We start from the raw sequence: 18,386 nt of genomic DNA on the forward strand, positions 1-18,386 counted from the left end.
GAACCATGTGAATCGTTCGAGCAGGAGTGGAATAACGTATCCCACGACAGCATTTGCCATCTATACGATCGACCTAATGCCAGAGTCAGAACAATTTCTGATGATATTTATGTGTACCTCCGGAATTAAACATGTATTTTCGCCAACATATCGAGGGTAAATTAAAGTCACCACCAACTATCATCGTATGAGTCGGGTACGTGTTTGAAATCAGACTCAAAGTTTTCTTTGAACCTTCCAGCAACTGTATCATCTGATTTGGGTGGTCGGTAAAAGGATCCAATCGTTATTTTATTCCGGTTGCCAAGAATGACATCTGCCCATACTAACTAACAGGAAGTATCTACTTCAATTTCGCAACAAGTTAAACTACTTCTGACAGCAACAAACACGCCACCACCAACCGTGTTTAGCCTATCCTATCGGAACACCGTTCTGGGCGCTTCAGTCCGGAACCGCGCTGCTGCTACGGTCGCGGGTTCGAATCCTGCCTCAGGCATAGATGTGTGTAATGTCTTTAGGTTAGTCAAGTTTAAGTAGTTCTAAGTCTAGGGTACTGATGCCCTCAGATGTTAAGTCCCATAGTGCTCAGAGCCATTTGAACGATTTGAACCACTTTCTAGGACAACTACACTGACGGAAAAAAAAATCTCAATACTACACTACTGGCCATTAAAACTACTACACCACGAAGATGACCTGCTAGAGACGCGAAATTTAACCGACAGGAAGAAGATGCTGTGATATGCAAATGATTAGCTTTTCAGAGCATTCACACAAGGTTGGCGCCGGTGGCAACACCTACAATGTGCTGACATAAGGAGAGTATCCAATCGATTTCTCATACACAAACAGCAGTTGACCAGCTTTGCCTGGTGAAACGTTATTGTGATGCCTCGTGTAAGGAGGAGAAATACGTACCATCACGTTTCCGACTTTGATAAAGGTCGGATTGTAGCCTATCGCGATTGCGGTTTATCGTATCGCGACATTGCTGCTCGCGTTGGTCGAGAACCAAAGACTATTAGCAGAATATGGAAACGGTGGGTTCAGGAGCGTAATACAGAACGCCGTGCTGGATCCCAACGGCCTCGTATCAATAGCAGTCGAGATGACAGGCATCTTAGCCGCACGTCTGTAACGGATCGTGCAGCCATGCCTTGATCCCCGAGTCAACAGATGGGGACGTTTGCAAGACAACAACCACCTGCACGAACAGTTCGACGATGTTTGCAGCAGCATGGACTAACAGCTCGGAGACCATGGCTGCGGTTACCCTTGATGCTGCATCACAGTCAGGAGCGCCTGCAATGGTGTACTCAACGACGAACCTGGGTGCACGAATGGCAAAACATAATTTTTTCGGATGGATCCAGGTTTTGTTTACAGCATCATGATGGTCGCATCCGTGTTTGGCGACATCGCGGTGAACGCACATTGGAAGCGTGTATTCGTCATCGCCATACTGGCGTATCACCCGGCGTGATGGTGTGGGGTGCCATTGGTTACACTTCTCGGTCACCACTTGTTCTCATTGACGGCACTTTGAACAGTGGACGTTACATTTCAGATGTGTGACGACCGGTGGCTCTACCCTTCATTCGATCCCTGCGAAACCCTACATTTCAGGAGGATAATGCACGACCGCATGTTGCAGGTCCTGTACGGGCCTTTCTGGAAACTCTGGCCAGCACATTCTCCAGATCTCTCACCAATTGAAAACGTCTAGTCAATGGTGGCTGAGCAACTGGCTCGTCACATACGCCAATCACTACTCTTGATGAACTGTGGTATCGTGTTGAAGCTGCATGGGCAGCTGTACCTGTACATGCCATCCAAGCTCTGTTTGACTCAATGCCCAGGCATATCAAGGCCGTTACTACGGCCAGAGCTGGTTGTTCTGGGTACTGATTTCTCAGGATCTATGCACCCAAATTTCGTGAAAATGTAATCACATGTCAGTTCTAGTATAATGTATTTGTCCAATGAATACCCGTTTATCATCTGCATTTCTTCTTGGTGTAGCAATATTAATGGCCAGTAGTGTAAAAAGTAATTAATGTAGAGTAATGAAATTTCGGGAATACGTTTGTCTAGGTAATGTACTTGAGTGGTTAACATTGCAAGAGCACGGTTTAATGTAAGCGAAACGTAAGCCATTGCTAAAATGAAATGCTGGTACATTCACAAACAGTGTAACCACCAGAATATTGAACGCAATCATGCAAACGTGTGTGCATTGTGTTGCACATGTGCCGGATGTCAGCTTTTGGGATGGGATTCCATGCCTGTTTGACCGTAGTCAGTCAATACAGCGATCGGTAATGTAAGTTGTTGATGCTGGAGTTGTCTTCCGATGATGCCCAATATATGCGCGATTGGAAACAGATCTACCGATCGAGCAGGCCAAGGAAACGCGTCGACAGTCTGTAGAGTACCATCTGTTACAACAGCGGTATGTGGGCGAGCATTATCCTGTTGGAAACCACCCCATGGAGTACTGTTCGTGAATGGCAGCACAACAGGCCGGATCCCCAGACTGGCATACAAATTTGCGGTCAGTGTGCTTGGGATAAGCACGAGAGTCGTCCTGCTGTCATACAAAATCGCACCCATGATCATAACCACCAGTGTGTCTAGCATGCAGACAGGTTGGTTGCAGGTCCTCCGTCCACTGGTCTCGTTCTATCAAACACACGGCTATCACTGCCACCGAAGCTCAAACAGATCTCATCAGAAAACACAGCAGACCTCCACCCTGCATTCCAGTGAGCTGCCACTTGACACCACTGAATGTCACAAATGGCTGGAGTTTTTGCTCTGTGGAATGCGTGCTACAGGGCAGCTGCCTCGGAGCTGTGCTTGAAGTAACCCATCTGTCACAGTTCGTTGTGTCACTGTAGAGCTGCTGCTCAATTTGATGCTGCAGAAGCAGTACAATGTGCCAGAGCCATACGCTGATCACGATGGTCTGCCCTCTCGGTAGCACCACGTGACTATCCGCAGCTCGGTCTTCTTGCGACCTTACATTCTATTGGCCACCGCTGTCAGCGGGCCTCTACAGCGGCTATATTTCTGCTCTTTCTGCAATATCGCAGAGCGAACATCCAGCTTCTCGTATCCCTGTTACACGACCTCGTCCAAACTCAGTGAGGACCAGATAATGGCGTCTTTGTCGCCTTAAAGGCATTCTTGACTATCATCAACTCACCACGTCCAGTCTCAAAGGTAACTAACGTTCACGACCGTTGTTGTTGTTGCTGTTGTTCTAGTGGTCTTCAGTCCTGAGACTAGTTTGATGCAGCTCTCCATGCTACTCTATCCTGTGCAAGCTTCTTCATCTCCCAGTACCTACTAAAACCTACATCCTTCTGAATCTGCTTAGCGTATTCATCTCTTGGTCTCTCTCTACAATTTTTACCCTCCACGCTGCCCTCCGATACCAAATTGGTGATCCCTCGATGTCTCAGAACATGTCCTACCAACCGATCAAGTTGTGCCACAAACTCCTCTCCACCCCAATTCTATTCGATACCTGCTCATTAGTTACGTGATCTACCCATCTAATCTTCAGCATTCTTCTGTAGCACCACATTTCGAAAGCTTCTATTCTCTTCTTGTACAAACTCTTTATCGTCCATATTTCACTTCCATTAGTGGCTACACTCCTTGCAAATACTTACAGAAACGACTTCCTGACACTTAAATCTGTACTCGATGTTAACAAATTTCTCTTCTTCAGAAACGCTTTCCTTCCCATTGCCAGTCTACATTTTATATCCTCTCTACTTCGACCATCATCATGTTATTTTGCTCCCCAAATAGCAAAACTCCTCTACTTTAAGTGTCTCATTTCCTAATCTAATTCCCTCAGCATCACAAGACTTAATTCCACTACTTTCCATTATCCTCGTTTTGCTGTTGTTGATGTTCATCTTATACCCTCCTTTCAAGACACTGTCTATTCCGTTCAACTGCTCTTCCAAGTCCCTTGCTGTCTCTGACAGAATTACAATGTCATCAGCGAACCTCAAATTTTTTATTTCTTCTCCATGGATTTTAATACCCACTCCGATCTTTTCTTTTGTTTCCTTTATTGGTTGTTCAATATACAGATTGAATAACATCGGGGATAGGCTACAACCCTGTCCCTTCCCAACCACTGCTTCCCTTTCATGGTCCTCGACCCTTATAACTGCCATCTGCTTTCTGTACAAATTGTAAATAGCCTTTCGCTTCCTGTATTTTACCCCTGCTACCTTCAGAATTTGAAAGAGAGTATTCCAATCAACACTGTCAAAAGCTTTCTCTAAGTCTACAAATGATAGAAACGTAGGTTTGCCTTTCCTTAATCTTTCTTCTAAGATAAGTCGTAAGGTCAGTATTGCCTCACGTGTTCCAACATTTCTACGGAATCCCAACTGATCTTCCCCGAGGTCGGCTTCTACCAGTTTTTCCATTCGTCTGTAAAGAATCCGCGTTAGAATTTTGCAGCTGTGACTTATTAAACTGACAGTTTAATAAGTCCAGTATACACGACCGTTATAGGGAGTGTTTAGAGCAAACGTATTGTGCATAATCGTAGCGGCGCTACTAGCGCCCCTCTCATCTGACTGGCGCAAATTTTGAACAGAAACACGCCCGCCAACTCGCTTTTATGTCGCACAACTCCTTCTTGGTGTCACGATTTTTTTCTGTCAGCGTATATTTGATTTATTTGCAAGTCAGAACATTGTTTCTTTCTAACAGCGTTGCAGAATTTTGCAACGAAAGTTTTGAGGACAACTGTTGTAAAACGTATTAAGGAACCAATGTTCACCGCTCGTAAACAAATGCAAACGTCTGAAGAAAGGGTGAATATGAAATGAATACACTTCGTATTTTGAGGCATAATTTGTTGTAGTGGAGTGTTGGGAAAGGGAGTGCCATTCAGATCGGTGCGCTGCCCCATAAACACTAACTTCACGGTCTGTATAGTTCTGATTTTGTACGCTACGAGCGCTGCTGTCGCTGACGCCGGCCCGACAGCTGGAGTGCATATGTGAATTAGGCCCGCAAGTCACCAAAGGTTGTGAACCATGCCCTCCCTACGTCAAAACCAAGTGCATGGGAATAACTGCTGTGTGTGGTTTGTGTCCAGCAGACGTGACGACGGGCGAAGTGAGCACGGCGCGGCACTGCATCTGGCTGGGCCACGACGACGTTGATGCGTGTGCCGCCATCAGCGCCTCTGCCGACGTCACGTACTGCGCCATCTGCGACTACGACCTGTGCAACGCGGCCGGCCTGCCAGCCGTGACGTCACTGCTGCAGCTGCCACTGTGGGCGCTCGCCCTGCGACTGCTTTCACCATGAGACCAGGGCGCCACCCATGTTGTGGACCCTCCCACTGGGGCCGTCTGAGGAACTCGTACTTAAGCTATTTATTTGATACAGACACGTATATAAATTGAACACATAAAGTACATTGGAACAATATAAATAGGTGTAGGATGAAAATAGTTTCATTATTATTTTGCTAAAAATATACCGTAAGATTGTGAACGTGCGATCGCTGTACACGGTGATCTGAAGAGGAGTCAGCTTGATAATCAGTAGGAACAAACGCCTCTCTGAATATCAGTTTCCAGAAGAGTGACAAGGAAATTTCTAGGAAGGCGCTGTCAGTTTCCTGGCCAATTTTCGATGTATTTTGTTCCTTGGGAAGTGCTTACAACTTTTAAGTCCCTTTCTTGCCAGTTTTCAACTAGATCGGTGTTTTTGTCCACAATCTTTTTGACTGTCTCTTTTTTTCTTTCTCTGGGACCAATTTCTGTGACTTCTTCTATCATTCAAGTCTTCCTATTCTTTATTTTTTTCCATTTACTTTATGAAGACTCTCTTTCTGTTCATAGTTTCTCCTTCACTTCATTTACTACCATATTATCAGATTTAACTGGCAATTCAATTTTTTTTTGTTTCTACAAGCTTTGCAAGTTATTAACATTTGTGAAACCATCACAAGTCGTCTGTGTAATTTCCATTTTCATCACATCACACAATCAGTCAAGTTTAATTTGTCAGGAATATGAGTTTTATAGAATTCTTGTAGTTGTCATAAAAACTGAACATGCCTAGATACTGTTATAGTACTATTAAATACCGAAAATTTAAAAAATGACTATGTGCTCTTAAATGAAATGTGTGTTCAGGTTCAAATCACGTTATGGATTCCCCACAGAACATAAAAGTCACTTATTAGGAATGCGATTGGTGAGCCACAGAAAAGCAATACCGATGCCCGTTCCTTACAGAAAACGACAATACCTCCCAACATTCTACTGCAGTAAAGTCCTGGCTCAAACCGACTAGAAAATATACCCACTGCTATGTTGTACCCATAAATTCGTAGTTTAGCGCTTCTGTCATAAAAAAGTTTCTTAAACAGACCATCTACTGTTCCCGTTTTACCCTTTCCTTTAAATATGTTTGGCATATCTCATTGCATTCCTCGAGAGAGAAGAATATGCAGCATTACATTTCTCTTTATCTGAAACAACTCAGCGTAGGAGCAAACGTATGTGTAAGAGATCGATTCTGTTCTTAATGGAATTTGTTAACAGATAAAATAGTCGTCTAGTAATCATAGCAGTCCTTCATTACCTAATACTTACAGAAGCATTCAACAACCCGAGCTTCTCTTGATAAAGCTCAATACAAATACTCACCTTCGGATAACCGTGTTACCATGCTGATTTCATTGTATTCTGCCCTTCTACATGATGTATATAGCAGAGCCTTTTTAAAAAATAAAAAACAGGTTTCAGAAACTATTCTCTGCGTCACAAAGCTGCCTTAACTGTGTAAATATAATTGAAAGCTACTGTTGTCGCTTATCTAGTTCCAAATACCCTTCCTTCTTAGAAGTAATGTTCCCATTTTCATTTCTTTCCTCGGACCTTACATAGTTCTCAACTACTGCGTCGTTTTCATTTGTGGACAATTTAAACTGGATGTAACTAAAAGGAATAACACTGTTTCATTTGGTTGGTATTCATGTTGTGTGTATATATGTTTGCTGTAATTAATATGGTGGTTTAGCTTTATGACTGAACTCACTGTGCCTGCTATGTGCCTGAATAAAGAGCAAATTTTCATGATATGTAAATACATGCCTTTAGTAGCAGAGTCCTTGGATGTATTTTCAATATATATGGATTTACACAATGGAATCATTGTAGTGTCTGTTTACTAGCGCCTAGTAAATGGTGTAGAATTTTAATATATGGATTTTGCTGCAAGTCTGCGATGACAATGTTTTTTATAACAGAGAAAGGCACTTGAAAAGTATTACAGTGCACAATATTTCATGACAAACACGGGTCTTACATAACGGAGCTTCAGCGAATAGGTTTAAAATGTTTGTTCTGAATACTAATATTATACATTATTCAACGAAATGCAATACTCAAAGTGTGTAACGCAACACTCGATACATGACATTGTATTGTAACTTCCCGGCAGTGTTAATGTGCAAGAGTATCGTATATAAAAAGGAAGGGTAATTATTATGTGAGGTAGCAGAAAATGGATAATCTTTTTCATGTAACAGAAATTTTATGTCAGTTTACTGCATCTGTTGTTCATGGATGTGACACTTAAATTTAGCTGTTAATTATGTAAAAAACTGTGCTGTTTGTATTTATTATACTCAAATGGGGATTGTATCTAAATAAAATTATTTTACCTATCCCAATTTTCGGCTAATATTATTTAGTTATATAGTGAGTAGCATTGTTTCGCTACGGTGACTGCTGAAATAATTATTTTTATGACGTTACTGAATAGATTTGTTCCCGACACTCTCATTCTACTTATGAAGTAAGTAATATTTCAATGACATTCATATAGGAAGACAAATGTAAAGTTCTCTATTTCACTTCTTTTCCCTTTAATAATCATTCTTGTTAATTACATGCGAATCAACGTCAGTGCATGTATAAGATGTGTATGCAACACTGCAAGTGGAGAACTGTTTTTTATTGGAAGATAATTTGGCCAGGCAACTCAATATGTTACACTCTAGTCTTACCTATACACTGCTCTACAGCTTCCTGCAACTACCCACTAAGGAATATGGTTGCTTATCACTCACATTAATCACTGCATACTACTGTATTGAAGGCAGTTAATACACCATATAAAGTTATTCTACTCAGTGTACAATTGCAGTGTCAATTGTGTTTCCTTTTATTAGCTTGTAAATACAAACTGTATCCATTATGGGAACGTTAAATCATTTCTTGCAGAGTGTTCTTTTGTGTCTGTAGATGACCACTGGCTAGTTGAAATGAAAGCATTTTTCAATGCTCATGTGATGTTGTCACAAAAAATAAAAGAACATACCTAACTGTGTTGTGAACACCATTTGCCATGAACCAATAGAAAAGTTGTCTTACCAAACATCTTACACATTTCATATTACACCAATATGCACTAGTGTGTAGGTATAATTAGTGAAAGATAACCTTGAGGAATTTTAATAAAACGCCAAACAAATTTCTTCATTACAAAACAGGGAACACCAAGGATTTCTTAAATCGAAGCAGCCAATAATCTAATGAACCACAGAAATTCTGTCAGTAGAATGAAACATGTGACAGACTCACAGCATCTAAAGCAAAAGATAAACTGAGCAGTGTCATAAAAATCAAACTAGGTCGTTATCTTTCTCCTCCAGTTTAGTATACACTGGCAATGAGTAGCTAATACTATTGTGGTCCGTCAAACTTCACTGTCACAGTTGCCTTGTTATGTGACTGTTACCACATCAGATCCAGCTTTATTTGACAAGAAAGCGAATCTGTATTATTTTTGAACAAGAGCTACTTAAAACTTGATCAAAGAGAGATCACAGCTATACATTTGACAAAAGGAAGTGGTTAATTTTCGAAGGCAACTGAAGAGTCCCATTGCGAATAACACTGAATAAATTTCCATTGCAAGATTCCATTGCATAAATATCGAGATGACATGTCAGTGAGTTTTCAGTGTCCAATTATTTATAGTTTTAAGATAATTACATAGTTTCGTGTATTGCAGGTTCAAATTGATACGTTACTGGTTTTGGCCGTAAAAAAATCTTCACATCTGAGAACATGTGTAACTTCGGGAATCCAGATTTTAAAATGACTATTCATGCACTAAATTAGCCAAATATAAATTAAAAATTACGATCTAGATGACACATTAAATTTATTGTTTCGTCTGTGATTACTGTCAGACATTAAGAATTTCTTGAAGTATAATACCATTTAGTACTTAGACAAGTCCCCAGACAGTTATTGATCCATTGAAATGAATTATATTCAAACAAGACTGGCCATTTTCTACACATGTCACAAATTGTAAAAATCATCAGTATGAGTGTTTTTCCAGAATAGTTATATCCTTCAGGTATTATAAGAAGAAACAAATGTGCTAGTATTAATCTTTAATCTGCAGCTGTAACTGATGGTGACTAGTTAAAAGTCGCAACTAGATGTGGAATTAAGTCAAGGTGCAGCTGAAGCTGTTGTTTATTTAGCATACATGAAATTTATTAAAAATATTGCGTCACATCCCACAGTATGTTTCAGTTTAGCAAGCATACGTGTGTCGATATCGAAGGTAAGAGAATTGATGTTGTGTTAGCAATTGCATAAGAAGTTTAACTTCAGATTACATCAGCATCCTTTTTTCCTAAAACAGTAATGTGAGGCATCAGTGAGGTGTCTAGATCTTGGAACCATTGCAGCCATCAGATCTGCATACAGTGCTTACGAAGACGACCTGCCCTGCACCTTGCGGCACACAGCCCTCCAGAGTGGATTCGCCTTCGCTGCCTGTGCAAGAGCGCTGTATGCCATCTGGAACCAACACAAACACAAGGGCATTAGAATGGTTCATTACGTAACCCTTTCTCCCCATGTGACAGGTTAGATATAGCCCTCGAGAGTGGAGGCGTTGTTGTTGTGTCTGCAAGACCACTGTGTGCCATCTGAACCAGCACAAACACAAGAGCATCAAAAAGATTCATTAAACAACCCCTCCTGTCTTGCGCTATGTGAGACGCAATGTGTCAGAGCGGAAGTGTTACGCTGTGTGTAGGACTGCTGTGTGGCATCTGCAACCAACACAAATACACACACTAATACTACAGTAATAATGAATTGAGGACGCGTCCTCCTTTTTGGAAGTACAAAAATTATTGTTTTGTTTTATCACCCAAACAAGTTTCATCACAGTTGTGTCAGCCTCAGTATTTTGTTTATTATTATTTTCATTTTATCCTACATTTTGTGTGTTTTGCGGCTGCCAACGAAAATCAGCCACAGGTTTAGATTAGTACACTATGAGGGATGTTTGAAAATCATTTACACTGAATTTTTCATTATCCAATCTTTAAAATGTATGTGCTGGTAAAATTCGTGGCATGTATCCGTTTTTCACCAACATAACAGGACGCAGTACTTATAACCAAGCAAAAGAAAACGTCCAGCTCAACAGCATGACAACACATTTGGCACGTAGAAACAAAATTGTCAGGACCAAGGACTAGCAAAATACTATAATGGTAAAGTAAAGAAACGGACATACGCTACGAATTTTACGAGAACATACATTTTAAAGGTTGGATAACAAACAAAAAATTCAATGCTGACGATTTTCAAACATCCCTCGTGTTTGCAGATGACATTGTTTTCTAATGTAGACCTGCGTCCGGTTTAGGTTGGCAGCCATGAGACACACACAATGTAAAATAAAGGGATAATAGTAAAAATAACGCTGAGGATGCCACCACTATGGTTAAGGATGTTTGAGCGCTTAAATAGAACAACAATTTGTGTACAGTACTTGCGAAAATGTGGACCCTTCCCTAATTCGTTATTAGTTTTCTGCATGCACTGGAACCGAGCTCAGAACTTCAATATGATACTAACACAAGAGCATTACAAAGATTCGTTATACAAATCATCCAGATCCCTGACTGTAAAACACATTCGAATTCTTTCCATCAGCAATACAAAACGGGAGCCCAGCATAGTTGTTTCATCAGCCCTCTAGTGCATTCCATACCCTTTACTAACAAACCTGCAAGTGACTCGCTCTCCCATACAAACGAATGTTCACCAATATTTAACGATCATATCATCTCTACCTCTTCCCTCCCTATTCTACACCTCATCAGGATTTCTCTATTTTTTTCTCATTTCCCTTCATACTGTGACTCTTTTGACACCCCAGTCCCATAATATCCACCAACCACACACGCAACTGTGCGTTGTTCATGGGTTTTCGAGTGGTTTTTCCACATAAAGTCCATGTCTCATTTCCATAAGTGAAAACTTTCAACATACATACATAGCAAATTGTAGTTCCAGAAACATCATAAGTGTATTTTTTTGCTCTGCGTACTTTGGAAAATGTACCACACATCATTTGAAATGCTCTGTTATTTTCTTTCCCTTCCATTTAATATCATGTTCAAATGGCCTAAATAAATTCAGAACAAGTTCCATGAACGTACTGTTAATTTGTACAAGTTTTCTTTGAATGTTAGTAAGACATTAACTTTGTCTTATTCTAACAGATTTTTCGAACAGGTTCTCTTGAGATCTTCCACTTGCCATTGAAGTTTATCTGCACTACAGTAAACAGTAAAATTTCCTCCCTCTGCAAAATGATTGATATAGGACACCCTATGCAAAGTGTGACATTATACATTGAACGTTTGCGTCTGAGGTGGGCGTGTCCCACAGCCTCTGAAGCAATGAGAGTAGGCTGCCGATGCATGTGGTTCTGTCAGACTGGCTTACAGCCAGAAATCGAGTGTGATGAGTTTTGAGACTTATCGCCACGTAATATGGCGGTCGGGCTACTGAAATTTTAATATAGACACATGTTGTGGACACCAACCAATTTCCAATGGACAATGCGACATATTAAAATGCATGACGCCCAGTTCATTTCAGTACACATCTGTATAGGTCACATACAAATCACTTAAGATGTCTGAAGTTGAACGAATAAGTCACATGCAAATCATTAGAAATTACCAACAGTTTACTAAAAAAATGGTGCAGCAGTGATCATTATGTCAACTTAAGAAGGCCTTCAAGACACATCAAGAATTAAACTTGCATTTGCCAGTAAAGAAATACCAGGGCCCTTCAGTAAGTAATGCAGCATATTCTTTTCTGAAAGCAGGTTGATCTTATTCAGTATTCCATTTCACCATATTAATTCCCGGATTCCATTATACCATATTATGTCCCATTCTTTTGGCTGTAAAACACTATTTTTCAACGTAAACTCCGATCAAAACCTGGCTTTAGGCCATCTTACTGGTAGGACCTGCAGGTCTTCATGGTATCGCTTTACTGCTAGACGTCAGAGCCAACCTCTTGTTGCCTCAATAATCTTACCATCACCCACGCACTGCTCCCACAGAGTGCATCCTTCATTGGGTAAAACAGTTGGAAGTCGGAATATGCGAGATCCGGGCTGTAGGGTGGACGAGGAAGAACACTCCGATGAAGTTTCGTGAACTCCTGTAGAGTGCGCAGACTTGTCTGAGGCCGTGCATTGTCATAGAGAAGGAGAACCTCGTTTGCATTTTTGCGACGAACGTTCCAACATTGCAGGAGTCACAGCTGTGTGCGGCCAGCCGGCGCGCGGGAGAAAGAAAACGTTTGCAGGACCTAGTTGCGATGATGACATGCGCCTCGCCCAACGACTCATCGTTCTTTTTTCACTGCCACATCTTTGTAGGCATTCCGCAATCACCTACGTATATCTGCGATGCTCTGGTTTTCCGCGAAAAGAAACTCAAATGATAGCTCTCCACTTGGAAAACACCTCCGTTACAGACGCCATTTTGAAGGCTATGTATAATGAAGCCTCCTATCGGGACTAAATCAAACAACTGGGAATATTATACGATCTCCCGCAACAAATTTCACATTTTTTCAACCGAAATTGGCCGAGAAAAAGTGTGTTGCATTACTTACTGAACGCCGTCGTAATTCAACAAGAACTGACAATTGTATAGTAACTCAGCATGAAATGAAGCTGATTCAACACGCAAGTCACCTAGACATAACAGAAAGTACACTTTCAGGAACAACAACCATAGAATTTGTAATGAATTCTATTCATTTGTTAGATTAACTCCAGTCGATTAATATGTTCCCTATCTAAATCGGCCGTAATTGAAATTGTGCTGTGTCTGTTACAAACTCATTAGACCAAAGGAAAGATCAGTTAATTTTGCAAAAGAATGGAGTGCCCTTTTACTCTTAATTTCTGAATTTAAGGAACTGTTAATTATTTAATGAAAGTGTATATCATAGTGACTATCTTTTTTTGGTAAATATTAGTAAACTATTAAACGTGTAAGCTCCTGCATCAGGTTATTTTAATAAGTTAGACTCAGCCACACTCGGGTGTTGCATTTATTTTTTGGTTTAACTAATGATTTATTTCGAGCTTCAGCACTCTAGACATGCAATATTACAGCAGTGCCTGCAGTTTTTGGGGTTTTCCACGTAGTCTACGAACTTTAACATTTATTAAAGGTACTATGTGCTGAACTACTGCAATAGTGAGGATACATAGACAATTTAAGCTTACGTTGTACATCATGAACTGGTACAAATTGGTGTATGAAACTTTTCCTTCAAATAAAATTCAGTGACATTAACGTAAATAGTTTCGTCTCTGCTACGGCGATCTACAGCCATCACTAATCTAGCGCTATATTATGTACTTATATCTACTGTGACGGGACAAAAATCGCAACACTAAGAAGTAGTTGTGCGACTTAAACGAATGTTGATAGGTGTACTTCTGCATCTGAAAGATGACATATATTCAGATTTTACGCCAGTCGCATTAGAGTAACGCTAGTATCGCGATATTGCAGTAAGACTTGGTAGGAATGTAGCCAATCGTGCATGACCGCTGGCAGTGGTGGTCAAGAGACTATACAGTTGCAAGAAGATCGGACTCTAGTGGCCCACATGGCACTACCGACAGGGAAGACCATCATATTTGGCATATGGCTGTGACGCATCGTACTGCATCTGCAGTAGGAATTTGAGAAGAAGTTAGCACCTCAGTGACAAAACGAAGTGTTATAAATAGGTTAGTCCATGGACAGCTCCGAGCCAGCCACCCTGTAGCGTGCACTGCACATATCCCAAACCGCCGCCATTTGCGGCTTCAATGGTGGCAAGCAAGAGTTCGTTGGAGGACAGGATAGAGATCCGTTGTGTTTTCTGATAAGAGCTGGTTCTGTCTCGGTGCCAGTGATACTCCTGCGTTCGTTGACAGCAGCCAACTCAGGAGCTGCAACCGTCCTCTTTACATGCTAGACACACTGCACCTGCACTTGGACTTTCAGCCTGGTGATTCGACACGACGAGCTGCCATTCTTAACAGCATTCCTGGGGACGTTTTCCAAAAAGATAACTCTAGCCTACATACCGCTGTTGTAACACAACATTTCCCTTCGCCTGCTCGATCACCAGATCTGTCTCCAATAGAGCGCATATGGGACATCATCGGACGACAAATCAAACGTCATCCACAAACAGCGTTAACTACCTCCGTACAGACCGACTAAATATAGCAGGCGTGGACTTCCATCTCACAAACTGACATCCAGTGCCTGTTCCACACAATACATACACGGGGCTTGCTTTGAACGGTCTGGGAGTTACACCTGTTATTAATGTACCAGCATTTCAAATATTCAATGGCTATCTCGCGCTTACATTAACCTGTGATCTTACAATGTTAATCACTTAAATGTGTTAACTAGACAAATTTATTCCCGAAATTTCATTACTGTACATTGATTATTTTTGGTGTTGCGATACTTTTTCCCATCAGCATATTTAGGTGCAGCTTATGGACGACTTCTTACTCACAGTAAGAGATTTAGTCACACCCTCCAACCTCCCTATCCCCTACCCCCCCCCCATGACCCACCTCCCCCAAGACAACGTATAACCAGGAATGTGGTTTCATTTTAGAGCTCAATTCTCTTTATCTATTTTTAACACTATATAGAGTTTCATTTTCGCATTTTGTTCGTTATTTAGACACAACACAGAGAAAACAGAGAAAAAATACTCTGACAACGTTTAGTGTCTTGCACTGGATGGAAAACTGATCATATTTCAAGCAGAGACCCATTACAAAAATTCATGGTTTGGGTGGTGTGGGATGTCGAAATTAGAAACAGTCCACATATGGTATTGGATCGGTGTTCCTTGTTAAGAAACAGAATAGCAATTGCTAAACGAGCGCTCTGAAATATTCTGCCTAAATTCATTACCTCTGGCAGTATTTCCGAGTGCATCTTGGGTGAATAGCTTTCTTTTTAGTGCGTGAATTTACTTTAGGTCCGATTATAACACTCAATAGTATTTGAATTTATCTTAGTACACGTATGGTTGGGTATATGGTGAAGGGGCTGGCGATTTCGACGCCCCTGTTGGTAAACGTCGACAACAGCTGGTTGCCCACCGGATATATGAAGATTCTGTTCCCTTTCAGGCATCTCCACAAACTAAGTTGGACTCCCCTAAGGATGGCATCAGCCACTAGTTAGCGGTTGTCAGGGGTGAATATGGAATATACCATTATGAGAAGAAGATGTAGATATCAGAACAGGAACCTCCAAGTTTCCTAGCATGAGAAATAAGAGGGAAAGCGAGGTTAATCTGCAATAAAGAAATCTAAAAGTCTTCACTGCAGTGGCCAACCATCTGCCACTATTCTTCCAAATATGTGTTATCCCCTTGTAAATGCGTTGCTGCTCCTAATTCTTCTCAAAAAAAAAAAGTCAGAAACTTTCTTTCTGCAGAGTCTGTAGGGATTCAGAGATCTACTAACCTGTACAGGCGTATAGATAGCAGTCCGTACGTAGTTTACGTGGAAAGTTTGGATAAAAACGTAGGCCATCTGCCTACTATGACCTAGGGAAAATTTTCCACCTTTCCTTGCTTGGGCTAAGCAATGCTGTAATAGTCTGTCGGGAAACCAAAGCGAAGTTTGGATTTAGAAATCCAGAAAAGGCCAGTTCCTTCATAAACAGCAAAGTATTAAAACCTAATAATTTGGAAGCTTACGCTCCTCCTTTTGTTGCTTCCAAGTAGGAAGTAATAAGAAAAGATTTTAAAAATCTTGAAGCAGCAGAGATTTTGAAAGTCGTGCAGTCTATATTTTCCATAATAGGCGTTCAAAGTATTGCTACGCATTATGGAAGGGATGGTAAAGAATAAACTGTCAACCTACATAACTGCTTGTTGACCTTCAAGCCTCAAATTTTACCATGTGCTATATTTGTCTATGGGACTGGATGTCCTGTAGATACTTTTATGCGAACTGCCAGGCAGTGCTTCATATGCCTCCGATATGGGCATATCAACAAACAATTGTTCGTCTCAGATAAAATGCAGCAAATGTAGTGGGCTACATTCTGTAGAATCCCACGCTTCGTCTTTCACTCTTTGTGCTCGCCATGGCAGTCAACACCCATCCACGGGTCGATCCTGTCCTGAATATCATAGATGGCGAAGAGCTCTGGAACAATCAACATGTAATAACACAGACTTCGGGGTTGCACTGAACATTACCCATATGCCAACATTCATCATATCCATCCTGTGCCGATCTTTTCTGCTCAAACAAAGAACAGCATGCTAAATTATCAAAACAGAGACCTTTTCCTGTCAAGCACCTAAGGTTATTAATACACAAATAGGATCGTTGCTAAACATGTTAATGAGGCTCTTCGGACAAAAACTGCTCCGTTGACATGCAGAAGTAAAAGAATGCTGTGATGCAAATTAATGGTCTTAAGTAGATTGTTTTTGTAGGTTCTGGCTCACTAGCTCAGTTTTATAAAAAATAAAAGATTGCACATTAACACTAACAACTTTTTGTTGTCCATGAAATTGGTCTAATTACCCAGAACCTACAAAAAATCTACTTTATTTACTAAATAGAACCTTTAATAAAAGCTTTATTAAGTAGAATAATTTTAATAAATTACTAAAAAAATCATTTGTTTTACATACTTTTGCCATAGGTGAATGAAATAAATTAAATAGAAGAAATATATAATACATAATAAATTAAATATATAAAATTATTTACTTTCTACTTTAGCAGCCATAAGATTATTATGATCTGTTGTTTGTAAATGTTTTTGAGATAATGCTTATTTCCAGTTCTACCACATTCACAAGTAACTTTAATCTTTTTAATAACAAATCCAATGAGTACCAGGATTATCAGATGTAACTAAATTTACCATAGCACATTCAATTTTTAATGGTCTGTTAGCGACAGCTGAAGCAGTCTTAGGACAATCATTATACACCACGAAAGTGCTTAATTTTCTATTGATTCGTAAGTTTTTATATATCAGAATTACTTAATGCATTAGGATATTTATCAGTTACTTTATTAATTTCTTTTGTTTTCTTTATTCCAATACCAGTGGCAGTTTGAGCTGGCTTAAGTCTGTGTCCAACTTTTTCTCCATTTCCAAATTATGTCTTTTTGTTCTTCTAATTCTTTATCATTTTTCTTTTTGTTTAATACTGCATTTGCAGTTGCTGCAGATCCTCCAGCTAATGAACCAATTGTTGCTAACTAAGGTAATGCAGCTAATACTAATGGAAGAAATTCTTCTTCATGTTGTGTTAGTCCTTTACCTTCTTTCTTTTTTTTAAATATTCAATAATTTTTTTTACAAAGGAATACCTAATGTAATAAGTAAATTTCCACCATTGACAGCTGAAGCAGTCATCAGACTGCATCCAACTTCCTTTTCTTTCTTTCTTTTTTGAACATCTGTTAAAAATGGCTCAATTGCATTTAATTGTTCATTATTTAACTTTATTTAATTTGATTTGTTTTGCCACTAGGTAGCAAACTATAATCAATTGTCAAGTTATTCATTTATATAGTTAAAAATTTAATAAAGATTTTTATATAGTTTAAAATTTATAAAGATTTTTTATATAGTTTAAAAAGTTATAATGATTTTTATAATTCCAAACCATTTTCATCAAGATGTAAACCCATACCTAATTTTCGTTTTTTCCATTCATTATTTCTCTAACAGGTATTGCTGCTACTTTTTCACTGAATGAATGATCACTTGTATACATTCTATCTTTTGCAGCTAACTGAAGTTCTTTATCAGCTATATATTTCTTTTTTCTAAATCATTGTTATCTCTGTAAGCAATATCATGTTGTTTACAAGTTTCATTTATTGGATTTATACTTTTATCTCCTGTAGCTTATCTTTCTTCTAATTTTGTTCCTGGACCACAAAATCTA

The 18,386-nt window shown here is 39.9% G+C and overlaps 2 protein-coding genes across 2 annotated transcripts in view; one reads left to right on the plus strand and one right to left on the minus strand.

Moving 5' to 3' along the window:
- Positions 1 to 9,711, plus strand: part of LOC126161487 (uncharacterized) — a 279,003-nt gene extending 269,292 nt beyond the window's left edge. The window contains exon 3 of the mRNA XM_049917385.1: positions 5,144 to 9,711. Coding sequence (XP_049773342.1) covers positions 5,144 to 5,355 — 212 coding nt within the window. The 3' untranslated portion in view covers positions 5,356 to 9,711. The remainder of the gene's footprint in view (positions 1 to 5,143) is intronic.
- The window catches only part of LOC126161488 (uncharacterized), a 63,803-nt gene continuing 54,945 nt past the window's right edge, over positions 9,529 to 18,386 (minus strand). Inside the window, exon 3 of the mRNA XM_049917386.1 lies at positions 9,529 to 9,887. Within this exon, the coding sequence (XP_049773343.1) occupies positions 9,754 to 9,887 (134 nt within the window). The 3' untranslated portion in view covers positions 9,529 to 9,753. The remainder of the gene's footprint in view (positions 9,888 to 18,386) is intronic.

Source organism: Schistocerca cancellata, chromosome 2 (assembly GCF_023864275.1).
Source record: "Schistocerca cancellata isolate TAMUIC-IGC-003103 chromosome 2, iqSchCanc2.1, whole genome shotgun sequence".
NCBI lineage: Eukaryota > Metazoa > Arthropoda > Insecta > Orthoptera > Acrididae > Schistocerca > Schistocerca cancellata.